A 14,988-nucleotide genomic window follows, 5' to 3' on the forward strand; every position below is an offset into this window, starting at 1 on the left:
AGAAAATGACCAAAGTACCTCTCTCGTGGAAAAAAAAACCAAATAACCCCTTTCACAAGAAAATGACTAAAGTATCATCCTCATAAAATGATCAAAATAAAACTATGGGTCCCTAAATCTGTATCATGTAAACCGACTAAACTGCTTCTCTATATTAAAAGAAAAAAAATAGTCATATCTCATTGAAGATAACCATAATATATTCAGCTTTGTCCATGCCTGCAATGGCAATGGCGGATACACATTGGGGCCGGAGCACTAGTGATCACATTGTGACTGACCTTTTCTTCTTCTTTTTCCTGAATACTTCCTTCTCCCAATCGATGAACGGAGCCACATATTTGGCTGAGTACCTTAAGCAGTTTTATTAATATCCCTGTATTGTATATGTAATATGTGACATTGAGACTACTAAATTCTGTAACAAGCAAGGGTGCATGGCATAAAGGTTTTGGCAAATTATGGAAATAACAATGTTATCAGAAATGGTAACTACACTGTTTTATTTGATGGGTATTTTATCATAAGGGATGGTTGGGATGTTTTTCTAGAACATTTTTCCTATACCATCCTCGAGCGGAACAGACTCGTCGAGCTCCATTCGATGCCAATTACCAACCATCATGTTCAATTCCTCCGTTTTGTCGTACAGGCCGAGGAGACCACCTGTGTGTATGAATAGAACCTTTCTTCCTTCCCACTTTGTTGGATTCTCAGCCATGTCTTTCAGCATTCGATAGGCAGCCTTTCCGCTGCAGTAATGCACAAACCAAGCAAAAAGTAGTGGAAATTAGATAACTTTTTACAGCTAGAAATCTAACAATCAGAACCTGGTAAACTTTCTAATCTATTTTACTGACACATGTAAAAGGAATGATGAGGACTCATTAGGCCCGTTTTCTTATGACTTGGTCTACCTAGGGCGAAGAGTCAGATGAGGCTTTATATCCCTTGGTCAAACTAGGGTGTGTTGTCAGACCCAGATCAAGTTGGGCCAAGTTAGAACTGAGTTGGGTTACTCAGTTTCAGCTGCGTGCTCTACTGAATGACCGATTTTCAAACTAATTGATCTCTCTGTCGATTCAAATGGGAGAAAACAAAGGGTGTTATAACATAACTGATAAAAATTGAAGGAAGAAAAAAATCTATCTTCTTATCAGTTTTCTCTACAAGTTGAAAACATCTCACATGTATCTGATTCCTCCTCACTTTAAGGTTGTAAACATCATCCTGTTGAATTGATAAATGTGTAAATCCTGTTATTTTGCCCAATTTTTTTAGAATTTAGAGCCTCAGATGATAATCCAGTTCCTTTTACTTTACCATACAACAAAAAAAAAGTTTAAAATTCAGAATCCTAGAGAGGTGGGACCCTATTATTACAAAGCTTTAGTAACAAAATATTGAGGACATAGACTATGATGCATCACAAAGTTGTCGTGAGTCTCATCTATTTAACAATGACTCGTGTAAACATCGCTCATGTTGTTCATATGGTGAGTCAATTTGTTGTTGATCCTGATACATCTTACCTTGCCATCGCATCATATGATACTTACATTGCTCAACCACTAGGTAGTATATTTTGGGTAAGTGACATAAGTCCATCTCATGAAAATGTAAGAAACAAGATGTAGTGTCAAAGTCATCTGCAAAAATTGAGTATCAATCTAAGTGAGATTATATGGCTACACCATTTTCTTAGAGATTTGGGCATACACCTTGCTGAACCCACACCTCTATGCGTCGACAATCAGAGTGCCATACCAATTGCTCAAATTCAGTTTTCCATGAGCTTACCAAACACATTGAGGTGGACTGCCATTTTATCGGTTAGCATTTTAACCAAAGCCTAATCACCTTTCCTTGTGCTCCATCAAAGTATCAATTGGCAGATATGTTTGTTAAGGCTATGACTCGGATTCGCCATGACTTTCTTGTTGGCAAATTAAGGCTCTTTGATCATGTGCATCAATTTGGGCATTTGTTGTTTTATTTATGGATTTTATTATGTAGTTAACTTTGATTTGTTTTGTACTTAGGATAGAGCCTGTCTCATTATGGCAAACATGTAAATATAGAAAAATTAATATATAATAGAGAGCCACCCAATCCGTGTGCATGCTTTCTCTTTCCCCCCAAATCTCACCTCTTCTCTTTTCTTCTCCCTTCTCTTCTACTACTTCCTCCACATTTTCTCTTCACACTTTTTCCTCAATTTTACACCACTCAAGTCACATCCATTGTGATCATGATGAAGGCATCTTCATCAACCATATGAAAGATAAAATCTACAAAATAGAAAGGGGAGAGAAGAGAAGAGAAAGGGGAGAGAAGGTGAGTTTGTAGAGGTTGAGATCAAAGCCCAAGACCACTAGGTTTTAGATAATAACTAGGTTCCACTAATTACACAACTTGTCACTAACGATGGGCCCCATATCAATTACATGAAATAACTCGCTTAAAGGAAGAACATCAAAACATAAATATAAACCAACCTAAATCATTTTAACTCTTGAACAAACAAATTACAAAGTAGACTACCACAAATTGATCAACTGTATATGATAACTGCCCATATGTCCAATGCCTTGTTATACCCAACCCTGGGCTCTCACTTTATTTTTCAATGTCCCTTGGGCTGGACAACGCGGACAATGGTAATGGCCTAGCTCCAAGGACACATCTTGGCTAGATAGTAGACATACATGGAAGTAAATCAACTAATATCTGTGAAGGGTGATTCTATCAGCACTGATTGAAAAACTACGGGAATGACTGAAGCACTTGAGCACATTGTAGCATGCACAAACATATTTGTAACGAGACTGCTTAGACCCAAGATTTCAAGTTTCGGTTTCGATATGCGTTTCAGTTGTGATGGAAATGTTGGTTTCAGATGAAAATTTCAGTGAAAATCCTATAAAAATATGGAAACATATAAAAGCATGCAAATGATAGACATTTAAGATAAAACTTCACGAATTGCTAGAATAGGCACAAATTCACACTCAAAACCCATCACATAAGCAAAAGAAGCAGCCATAGTGGTTTAACAACATTGAATAACTAGTGATATGTGTTGGCGGGCATGTCTGAGAATTCAGTACATACCACATTTCAATTGTAATTGATATAAATATTTATACACAATAGATACACCACATTTCAAATGCAATTTATATAAATATAATTAAGTAACACATACTGGTATAGTATACTACTAAAACACTTACAATTTTGGTTTTGGCCTGTGTTTCAGTTTCGGTATGTGTTTCGGCGATGATGGAAATGGAAACATTTCAGTAGTTTCATATTGGTTTCGATGGAAATTTAAAACTATGTTAGATCTGAGAAAGATGCGATCACATGAAAAAATGAATAGGTAGGTACAAAAATGAACACAAACAAAACTAAAGGTTATGCGTCAAGCAGGCTTTAATTGAGTATTACTGTCATTGAACCTAGGTACTTAACAGAACCTTGTTCCCTCCAACGTTTTGACTGCCTCAAGATATGCTTAACAAGCAAAAAGGACATTTTCCTTCAAATAGCACGAGAATAAGTTATCATTACATAAATGTTTTGGAATTAATCAAATAGCTAAATAAATTTCCATTCTTTTCTTTATAAACAAATGATCTTTTTCAGCTTTTTTTTGTTGCTTCTGTTGGAGGGTGTGCTTCTACTGGGTTCTACCACTACCGATCCAACCCAATGATCACCACCAAAACCAAAATAAATAATTTTTTTTATTCTTAAAACCAAAGAAATTAGATATGATAAAAAAGATTGGCTCTAACCTGTATACAGGGTCAAGAATAACACCTGTTACTGCAGCTATTTCTTTAACAAATTTAAGCTCCTCAGTGGTGCTCATAGCATAGCCTTGTCCCTTGGCCTGTGAAAATTAAACCAAATGGTGATCCTTTCATGATTTATGCATCAAGGAACAAACGCATGGCAAATGTTTCACAAGAAAATATGTCATACAGAACTTTGTCAGTCTTTAACATGTAAACTAGACTATCAATTCACATTTCTTCATTGGAGAACAGTGAGCAACCTTTTTTTTTTTTGAAAGGTAACAGTGAGCAACCTTTAACCCATCAAATTTTAACAAGCCAATTTCCATATTATTTACTTAACGATTTTTATGCCACTTGCTAAGCATGGAAAATTAAAATACACAAAATCTTGTACAACTTGGTATTGTACTAAAGCTTTGCGGGAATTATTGACGCTAGCAAGATATTTTGTGTTCAAGGCCCTCAAACCCTCAACACAATTTTATTTTATTTTTGAATGGCAACCCTCAACACAAGTTAGGACAGGAATGCAGCATTATGCAAGTTCAAGCTTTCATGGATGAGAAACCAAGAAATGTGGTTTTCAACTAGCAGAGATTTTGAAAGACTCACAAAGATAACAGGTTCAAGTTTAAAACTCTAAATTCATTATGGAAAATATGAACAAGCAATCCATATCATGCATGATTACCATCAACAGAAGCCAAGATTATATTTTCTCAAAAAAAAAAAGAAACCAAGATTATCCAAACAGAATTAAGATGTCAAGCCAGATTTTAAATATGGAATTCCATCCATGAAAGATAAGCCTGGAATGAACAAATCAACAAATCAATGTGTACAAATTTCTCAGACAGCCTTTCATTTCAAATGATACAACTGATTCTCTCCTTGTGTTCTTGACGCACAAATTCCTCAGAATGAACACGCATATCTTGTCTTCAAAACCTCAGAAATATATTATATGCTTGGACAAGTTGCTAGTGAAAGAAAATGGTTTGAACTATTTATGATTCAGATACATATTTCCAGACAAGAAGTGGTTTAGGCTTTTACTTTTTGCCTTTTCGATGTGGGTTGTTCAGGCTCAATGTTGTCTTTTCCCTCCGAGAGTTCAATTTAACACTAGACGTTCAGCATTGTAGAGTTTCAAAAAAGCTCAACAGATGGGTGAGAATCAAATGATACAAATTCAGACTCTTAAAAAACTTCTCTAAAGAATCCATAAATAATACACACAATTCATCTAAAACAGGTAAAATTAAATGTGAATTAACTTAATTCTTTCTGCAATTAGCATATTTGAATTAACCTAGGGAGGGATAAACATAATTTGAAGTATCTGAAACACTGTTGGTATCAACTCACAACATACCCTCTAGGAATGCACATAGAACATTAACTATCAGACGCAATCTTCGCAGTTATCATTACTGAACTTGGTCACCAGTAGCAAGCATTTTCAAATCTATTGGACTAACTTTTCATGGATCATGAGATCTGCATATAACAGCTCCATATTAAATTAACCGGACACCCCAAAATGGGTGCCTGACCCTCCTCTAACACTTTAATTTTAGGAGTAAAAGCTGCACCCGTGATGTACCCAGGTAAATGAAAATGACCAATCTGTAACACCAAGAACAGAAAGACTTGGGTATGTCCCACTTGCATGCAGCATACCAGCACCACCTTGCAGCATACATGTGTTATCCATGTATATGACCTACCTCATGTGAGAAATCCAAAAAGAAAAATCCAATTGGCATTAACTTCTGTGCTTTTACCATGAATGGGAGAGGCAGTCCATGATGAAAGAATTCAAAATACCCAAGTCTTCTTACTTCTATATTTTTCGTGTCACTATATATTTGACATATGCAGTGGCCAGGCACCTGCAAGTCTGTACGTGAAGACTCGAGTTCTAAAAAGGTACACGTGTGATATTATTATATGTGTAGCCATCAAAGGCTTTAATTTGACGCACGAGGCTTTCTTTTTCTTTTTCGTTTTTTTTGAATGACAAGGCCATGGATTTCTCCATCATGTGCCATCCTCTAACAGACAGCATATAGTTGTATGTTTAATTAAGCAATATTTATTATAGTATACTAAGACACTATTTTGTCATATAGATCAACATTATTGCTTTTTTAATGATATCATTTTCCCAGGAACCATAAAAAAAATTCTTGTTCAAAACCAAAATTTTCAGCATAATACTCCCGAGGTCCTGAATCTATTCAAAAATTAAAAAAAACTAACATGATATCAGAACCTCGACTTGCTTGACGAATATTTACCTGGTTTTAAGTGCTAAAAATAACCAAAGTATTATTTCCTAACCAAGCTAATAGAAAGAATCCCTCTTCAAGACCAGGTCTTTTCATTTATATCCGACTTCAGTGATCACAAACAAGGAGAGACAGTAAACAACTTGGAAATTTTTATGAATCAAATTGACTGCTCACGTCTTGAATGTTGACTATATCACGTGAGTTAAGACCGGCTTGAAGTCCATCAAGTAGGCCTTGAACATAGTCGTAGAAGTAACCAGGATCATCACAAACAGAGAATGCATGAACCTGCAGCATCAAGCACTCATTAAAGAAGTCGGTTATCCAGCAAAGGAGCCAAGGAGCAACAACTAAGAAGGAAATAACATACTTTTGCCTTCAACTTACTTAACCATGATCCCAATGCTAGACCAGCAATGGTTCCTCCACTAGACATTGCAAGAGAAGAACAGAAAATGATTTAGGCAACTTGCATTTTTTTTTTAATGACAAATAATTTATTAGGATACTAGTATTAAACATAAACAAGACACTATCATGAACAAATATGAAATTAGCACACTTTGATATTATATATAATCTAAAATACATATATAAGCATTTTAATCAAGTAGCGCAAAACAGTAGCCTACTACAGCAGAGGACTGAAAAATAACAGAAGCACGTACCAAACTAGTTAGGTTGTGACAGTTTCTAAAGGACATCCATGTTTCTTTTTCTTTTCTTTTGTGTTTTTTACTGGAAATGGCGATCTTTATTAAAAGAATAAAACCCGAAACAAAAGGACCGAGATGGTCTCTTCATAAGCAAAATTACGGATAACCAAAACAATAGCTAATGTCCCCAAGATAGAGCCATAACTTCTGCCTCACTTGAATCCCTATGGCTAATGGGACCCAAGTGCATGTTATAACATACTAGGATGGGCATCTTTCACATGTCACCAATCAAGTATTTAACATAAGGACAAAATACATTTGAAGTGATCATCATCTTAGGGGAATTATTTCTCTATTGATGTTCGAACTCAAAAGTTAAATTTCAATGAATGTTCTAGTTGTGAATGGCCGTTATATCATGCTCAATTTGTTTGGAAACATATGTTTGCTGCCCAATTGAGCCAGTCCCTGTTATCGCTCCTAAAAGTTCATCAGAACTGATTTGCGAACTCTTGGTTTGCATTACAAGTTATCGATTGTGGAAATTGACACATGATACACTAAGTTACAATGTAACTACTTTGTTACCAGTTACCACAGTGCAGGTACAAGTGCATAGTCCATGTTGGGCACAGCATATACAACTTGGAAACTTGAAATTTGGGATGCTGGGATGTCAGTATATATATGCTGCCATCTGTTTATTATGCTTACAAGAGACTATGCACATGTGAGTATACTAAAGTGGTTCATTGATACTAATATGTGGTACACATCCATTATAACTTCGGAGGTCGAATTGAAGCATACGCACAATATATATGCCGTGATGGCTTCATATTAAGTTCTGTAATGAAATAATTAACTAGAGGAAAGATTACAGGGCTTATAAAAGACAACTACAATTTATCATTGGAGACATAGAATAGAGCCTGATCATCCATTATAGCTTCGGAGGTTGAATTGAAGCATACGCACAATATATATGCCATGATGGCTTCATATTAAGTTCTGCAGTGAAATAATTAACTAGAAAAGAGCTTACGGTGCTTACAAAAGACAAACTACAATTTATCATTGGAGAAATAGAATAGAGCATGACCTGCCGCATGCTACAACAATGTCATCGAATCCACTTTCCCCAAACCCATCCTGAACTTGCTGCTCTATCTCCCTAACTGATTCAATGTAACCCCTGAGAAAAATAAAAAAATAAAAGAAACTTAAGTACTAAACAAAACCTTTATGTTGTTGGAACGTTGACACTCAAAACACAATAGGTCAGAGTCAAGTAGAAGTATAAGCAAACCAATAAGCTTAGTGTAGTTGAAGAACTAACTACAATATTAAAACAGTTCACTATCTACGTACAAGCAAATATATGTGTGTGTGTATTCAGATGCCAATAAACATAAGCAAAGAACTCCTACAAGAAAGATAAAGCAGTCCATGAAATGGAGTAGTAGTCCAAACGAAGCAAAACAGCCCAAGAAAAAAAATTCACAACATCCACGCTAAGGGGCAACATTCCAATAAAGTGTAAAGCATTTCTCACAAACCACTGCGGCCCATGATAGGGAGCACCACAGTCAGCGTAGAACACAGCAATCCATGCATATTGGAAGCATTTCGCACAAGTAACAGCATCCCATGAAAATGTTCGGTAGTTCACAGAATAGCATAGCAGCAACATGAAGACACGAGAATCTTCAAAGAGAGGCACTGCTACTACACTACAACAAGAAAATCAACATAAAGATAACACAGTCCTTATGAAGAACAAATAATCCTCAAGACAAAACAGCAGTCCACAAGTAGGCACAAGTGTCCTCACGAAGCCATCACAATCCACATAAAGTGAAGTTACCCCATGCTTAGTTGTCAATTCCGCTCCATTTTTTTGAATAACACCAATTTTATTACCGGGACAAAAAGAGAGAATAGGACCGAGATGGTCCACTACTGGCCAAACAAAAGAAAGACTAAGAAATTACATCGGTAAAGCATCCAAAAGCTCTGTTCCGGGCAGAGTTTCTAAAATATTCTATTTCAGAATGGATTCTGAAGCACAACCCCGTTCGAAACTTTTCCGTCGAAATTCCAAAGATTCCGTTGGGTTCCGGTAGGAACAACCAGTTCCAATCATTTTTTTTGGGCAGATTATGATTATGTTCTCTTCCGGTAGTAAAACCCTGTTCCAACAATATTTTTGGATTTTTCAAAAAAATCTCCCACAAATGTGATTGTTTTATATCCATCGATGGGTTTTTTTAATGTAATTTACCCTTCCCAATCTAATGGGATGGTTAAACACATCAAATATCCCTCTTTTGAATACATTCGAGATTTTCTAAGCTTTCAAAGACCACAATTTCTCACAAAATTTTCATACAAGCTTTCCTACATATGGCTTTCCACTGTAGTTTTCACCGAGGGGCACAATTTTTGCCTTATATTTTCTACTTTTCAAAAATTTCAATTAAAAAAATCTAAATCTTGTAGCATCTTTTCTCTAAATGGGCTGAGCACTAGAATGTTCAAATCCAGTACAAAAACTGAACGACCATTGGAACGGATTTCACAACAAAGATCCCAGGTCCCATGGGATGTATGTACACAAAATGAAATGGAAAGCCATAGGGTTTCAAGAAGAAAGAATGATATGAAATAGGAAAAATATGATATTAGGATTTCAATTGAAGGAGTGGTTTCAAATTCGAGCAAGAACACGCATGGATAAGATTAGAAGTATGGTTACGAATAGGAATAAATCTAGGGTTTCCAGTAGAACGAGGGTTGAAAAGTACAATCAGGGTATCTAAATTAAGAGAGGGGGCAATTAGGTTTTCAAGAATTTAAGTTTTGCCTAATATTTTCTAATTTTCAAAAATTTCAATTAAAAAAATCTAAATCTCGTAGCATCTTTTCTCTAAATGGGCTGAGCACTAGAATGTTCCAATCCAGTACAAAAACTGAACGACCATTGGAACGGATTTCACAACAAAGATCCCAGGTCCCATGGGATGTATGTACACAAAATGAAATGGAAATCCCTAGGGTTTCAAGAAGAAAGAATGATATGAAATAGGAGAAATACGATATTAGAATTTCAATTGAAGGAGTGGTTTCAAATTCGAGTATGAACAAGGTTAGGAATCCACACATGGATAAGATTAGAAGTATGGTTACGAATAGGAATAAATCTAGGGTTTCCAGTAGAACGAGGGTTGAAAAGTACAATTAGGGTATCTAAATTGAGAGAGGGGGCAATTACGTTTTCAAGAATTAGAGCTGGGATTTCGAATGTGTTTATGGATAGAGTTTTACAGGAATTAAGGTTCGAACAAGTTTGCGGATAGGATTTAGGATTTGAAGGTGTATATGGCTAGGGTCAAGTACTCGAATGGTTGAGGGATGGAGCTAGGGTTTTGTGATGAGACCTGGGATTACAAATTGACAAGGATGAAATTATGGTTTAGGGATTATACACAGGATCCAAGGCAATAAGTCGGGTTGTTGAAGAAGAGAAGAATAGGAATGAAAAACAAAGGTTTTAGATTGATGAAGATACCTCTTGAATCTTGTTCAAGATCGATCATGCTCTAATACCATGTTGAACTTTTAATAATCCATCCACAAAAAATTTGTATGGAAGGAGAGAAATTGAGAGAGAAAGAAGAAAAAAAGAAGGAAAAATGAAAGAAAGAGATGAGAGAATTCATGAGAGGTTGTGGAATTGTAACTCCAACCCATGGCCAATCTTTATTTAGATGTAAAGTTCTGCTAATTATACTAAATGCCATTAACATAGTCGGCAAGAACAAACCATATCTATTGAACCTTGAAAGCACCTTGGGATTATGGTTGTTCTTTAGAAGTCAGAAAATGGAAGGGATAATGTAGAATTATAATTAAACATGATATAAAAGGCCAAAAGTAGGCCAGATAGTTAGAAAATGGAAGGGATGTTGTAGAATTATAATTAAACATGACATAAAAAGCCAAAACCCAAAAGTAGGCCATATATAAGATTAAAGTAGGCCAGATATAAGATTAGAAATTGTTGCTTTAACCTGCTGCAAATTATGGAATTCAAAAGTGAATGAAGATTAAGGCACTATCTATCTCAGAACTTCCACAAATGCCAGACTGGACGTTTAAGAGATAGAAATCATAGGGTTCCAGATATCATCTCAATTGGACACAAGATATGCAGCACATTGAAATAGAGAGATTACATCCATAGCAATTGGACTATGTAAATGGACATATAACGCCTAAATGTGTCAGATAATACAAATGAACAGGCCAAATACAAAGTACTTCTATTGCATAAAAAAGTTCAAGATTAATATAGGGCTGAAGTCTATGGGCATAAGGCACACAAAGTAAATTAAGGTATCACAATCTTACCAGGTCCCCAGAGAGTTTGATCCACCAACGGGAATGACATATGGCCTTCTCCCTTGATTTAGTAGCCTCTCTTTTAGCAAATTACCAAGAGCCTAGTCCCAAGAAATTTATTCAGTTACAAAATTTTTGGGACACGTAACAAAGACACTCAAGCAATATCAGCAAAGTGGCAGGCAGCTGAATATTAAATGATTGATGAGCAAAAATAGCTCCATCACACTCATAACTGTTTTTACTGGATACCGGTTACATCGAAAGAAGTAAACAGTATTCACTGATATAGAACAATACAATTCTCTCTACGCACATAATAAATGTATATGTTGTTGAATGCTTCTTATGTGCATATTTACGAGTTAAGATTAATTAAAAATAGAAGAAAAATAAATAAAAATATTTATAGCATAATTTCAAGAAAATGAATCATCATAATGGTAAACAAAATGGGAAGAAGAATCCTGAGTAATGAAGAATAGATGCAGAGCAGAAAATACAACACAAACAATTTGATACAGCACAAATCCCTAGGTCTTCAAGCCAAAAATTGGAGGATGGCTTTGAAAATGAAATGTTTAAGAATTTCAGTCCATATGAAGAAAGAAAATTTTATGAATTTTGGTGATTTTATATGAATCTTCGGAATAGTTTTTCTGGGTTGTAGAAACTCCATGTCATTGAAGAAGAATGGGTTGTTTGAAGCTTCTAGAGTTTCTTTTATGAATAGAGGATGTTGAATTGAAGTACCTAAGTTGAATTATGATCGGTTTATTATTAGAAACAGTGTGTGGTAGAAAGTAATATTCATAGAGGATATTTGAGTTTGTTTTATTTGGAAAGATTCTATTTTTGTTGTAAAAGAAATCTAGCTTGTTTAGGAATATTTTACATGTTTTCTAAACACATAAAGTGTATAGGAAGGTCTAGGATGTTTGTATCTAGGAAGGGAAGTGTTTCAGAAGTGAAAAAAGCCGTTATATGATGTAGGATATTCTTTTTGGAGAGTTCTTGGTTAATTACAAATTTGACGTTCATGTATGATGTATGATGTCGCTTTAGCAGTACAAAGTAATCAGCTAACATTCTTTACAAATGCTATTTGTTTAATTTAACATAATTAAAAGGGTAATGCATAAATCCCCGTAGCCTATAATAATCAGACAAGAAAGAACATCATTATTTGTGGTAAAAATAGAATGTTGATTACCCATCCATCCTAAACTCTTTACTAACCTCAGATCACATAGTGTTGAAAGACTGAAATCTAATGGAATAGGTTTGAGGAAGCTTAAGGCCATCAGTCAACAAAACTAGATAACAAGTGAACCACGACACTCTGAAGAAACCTTCACTATGAAATATTACTCCAATAAAGATTGTGAAAATGCATATGAATTTGCAGGGGAGTAATGACTTGGTGGGAAAGGACAAACCACACTCCCGATTTTTGCATATTCTTCTTTTGAGACAAGTTCGACATGCGCTCCAACTAACCGCTCAACCAGAAGATTGCCTATCAAACCAGGATCCTTGTCCACAGCCAACTGCATCATATTATAGAGGTACAGAGACTTGGTCAGGTTACATGTGAAATTTCAGAAATAGAATTCCAGAAAAAAAAAAAAACTAATCTTGACTATTGACATTACTTTCAGCCAAACCTATGACCCATAATAATAACAAGACAAGGACCCTAGTAACCTAGACAGATATGACAAACCTTGGATGTCCGTAGTATGAGATAACAGTCAAGATTCAAATATTTTGCAGCAACAGCAGTTGCACGGCAGTGATTACTTTGAATGCCTCCTATTGTTATTATGCAGTCTGCATCATGCGCTGTTGCATCTGCCATCAGGAATTCTAGTTTTCTGACTTTATTACCACTCAATTGCATTCCTGAAACATCATCGCGCTATATAATTCGAGGATTTTCTGTCAGTATACAAATACAAGAGAGTGAAAGTTGTTTCCACAAAAAATTGCAAGAGAAAACGGATTTCCAATTGCAACATAAATAGGCCAAAAAAATTGACACTTCTCATGGATGATTACCTTAATCCATACTTCTGTATCTTTTGGCAAACCAGGGAGATTCCATTTGTGAATTGGAGTCGGAAGCTGATAGAATCCATCAACAACAAAAATAATCAAAACAAAACTAAGATAATCACGAAACCAAAGTCAAAATCAGAAACACAGCTGATGAATAACTTAGCCATAATAGATACATGAAAATGTTGGCATTTTATTGACGTTTTTAATCATATGTTCATCCTCGTACAATTTTCAGTTGAAGAAAAGTAGTAAACCGAAATTCATGAACAAAGTAAAAATGTGGACAATATCCAATCATCCATTCACTAAATCTGGCACATAATTTACGAATTTGATTCTGTTTGTACGAATTATAAGGAAAACTAAAATGCATAATGCAACTGAAAATCTGATAAAGATGAAGAAAACAAAAAGCAACCTAATTAGGTATGTTGCAACCATTCAAAAAAAAAAAAAAAAAAACTAATTAGGTATCTGATTCAATGAGTATAATGGAAATTAAAATTAAAATTAAAAGTGCGATTGAGAGAGAGAGATTATTACATGTCCGAGAGAGTAGGTGTGAGAAGGGATTGGGTTGAGATGAGAAGCCCATGAAGGAGGGTAGTAGGGTTTCTTGGCAAGAAATCCACCTACGAGTTTTGGTTGGTCAGCCTCCATGAGAGAGGAAATAAGCTTGTTTTGATGAGAGATGAATCCTTTGTTAGTAATAATCGCCCTCGTAGCAAAGGTACAAGGACGGAGAATGACGCAGCACATTTGGCAGGGTGCAATTTTTCATCCTAGAGGCTAATTCCATCTATTTATAGAGAAGAAGGGAGAATTTCAGACGTGGCATTTTTTCGTAATACGATTTATCCTACAATTTATTGTATTCGCACCCGCTCTAGGATGATTCGCATCCCTTATAACGTGATTATCACTCCCACAATTTCTTGCAATATCACGTCACGCGAATTAGTTCATTGTGCCCATTTTAAAAGAAATAAAAGCTACATATAATTGGAGACGGGCTAAAACTTGGATTTTATAAGCTAACATGGACTTCGAGAAATTGGCCCAGAGCTAACTAGGCTCACGAGTAACTTCAGACCAAACACCCGCACAAGGTGGTTTATTTGGGTTTTTCATGGGCGCAATTTAGGTCGACGAGGATTGAGCTTTTGCTAAGAAATGAATCGGAATCAACCTGGACCAGACCTGAGTTTTTGGGCTGGCCCAAACTTAATCTTATTAAAAATGTTAGGGATCCTATGAAGTGATGTGAGAAATCCTCGTTTGCTATATGTCTCAATAGGCTTACCGTTACATCATTAATTTGTTTGCTGAAATGGAAAAGGTATTCATGACTAAAGGGATAAATCCCAGCCTTAGGTGGCCTGGCAAAGATCAACGACAAGGATGGATGGGCCCTTGATATAAGAATCATAAGAGTTCAGATAAAACAAACTACCTAAAGTTTATCAATGAGAAACACAATACTTGGGCATGTTTTGTAGATGGCCACTCGTTAAGGTGCATTCGAATGTGTTTTCACATTTATTTCCAACGAAAAAGTCTTAAATGGGTGATAAAAATCCCAAAACATTCTAAAAAGGTGTGTAAAAACACGTTCCTAATGCATCTTAACGGGTGCCCTTAGACAAAAACAAGAGTTTTCCTTTGGAATCCCCAATATCGAAGAGAAAATCTGATCCGAATCACCAATCGTCTTAAAGTAAGGAGAAACCTAGAGAATTGAGTTGATCTTGAGAT

At 35.6% G+C, this 14,988-nt stretch overlaps 1 protein-coding gene across 2 annotated transcripts; it reads right to left on the reverse strand.

Moving 5' to 3' along the window:
• Positions 1–126: 126 nt before the first annotated feature.
• D-CDES (D-cysteine desulfhydrase) lies at positions 127–14,022 on the reverse strand. Of its 2 annotated transcripts, none has more exons than XM_077380133.1 (10): positions 13,777–14,022; positions 13,231–13,296; positions 12,896–13,090; positions 12,609–12,719; positions 11,179–11,270; positions 7,868–7,960; positions 6,477–6,534; positions 6,281–6,394; positions 3,804–3,901; positions 127–752 (listed from the first exon to the last, which is right to left on the reverse strand). In XM_077380133.1, exons 1-10 carry the CDS (start codon positions 13,990–13,992, stop codon positions 548–550), a joined length of 1,248 nt encoding a protein of 415 aa, XP_077236248.1. In that variant the 5' UTR covers positions 13,993–14,022; the 3' UTR covers positions 127–547. The 2 variants fall into 2 exon arrangements, with proteins under 2 accessions (XP_077236248.1, XP_077236249.1); XM_077380134.1 differs by having other exon boundaries at positions 584–752; positions 3,829–3,901.
• Between the last annotated feature and the right edge of the window lie 966 nt (positions 14,023–14,988).

This window comes from Tasmannia lanceolata, unplaced genomic scaffold (genome assembly GCF_043159265.1).
Source record: "Tasmannia lanceolata isolate RefF3 unplaced genomic scaffold, GAP_Taslan_0.1 ptg000005l, whole genome shotgun sequence".
Taxonomy (NCBI): domain Eukaryota; kingdom Viridiplantae; phylum Streptophyta; class Magnoliopsida; order Canellales; family Winteraceae; genus Tasmannia; species Tasmannia lanceolata.

What these genes read in the sequence shown, in the direction of transcription:
- D-CDES (XM_077380133.1), bottom strand. Translation starts at nt 13,992, where the DNA reads ATGTGCTGCGTCATTCTCCGTCCTTGTACCTTTGCTACGAGGGCGATT. An exon ending in ACACCTACTCTCTCGGACAT is followed by an intron (nt 13,297 to 13,776) that starts GTAATAATCTCT and finishes GGATTCTATCAG; the next exon opens with CTTCCGACTCCAATTCACAA. An exon ending in ATTGTTGTAGCATGCGGCAG is followed by an intron (nt 6,535 to 7,867) that starts GTCATGCTCTAT and finishes TGCAATGTCTAG; the next exon opens with TGGAGGAACCATTGCTGGTC.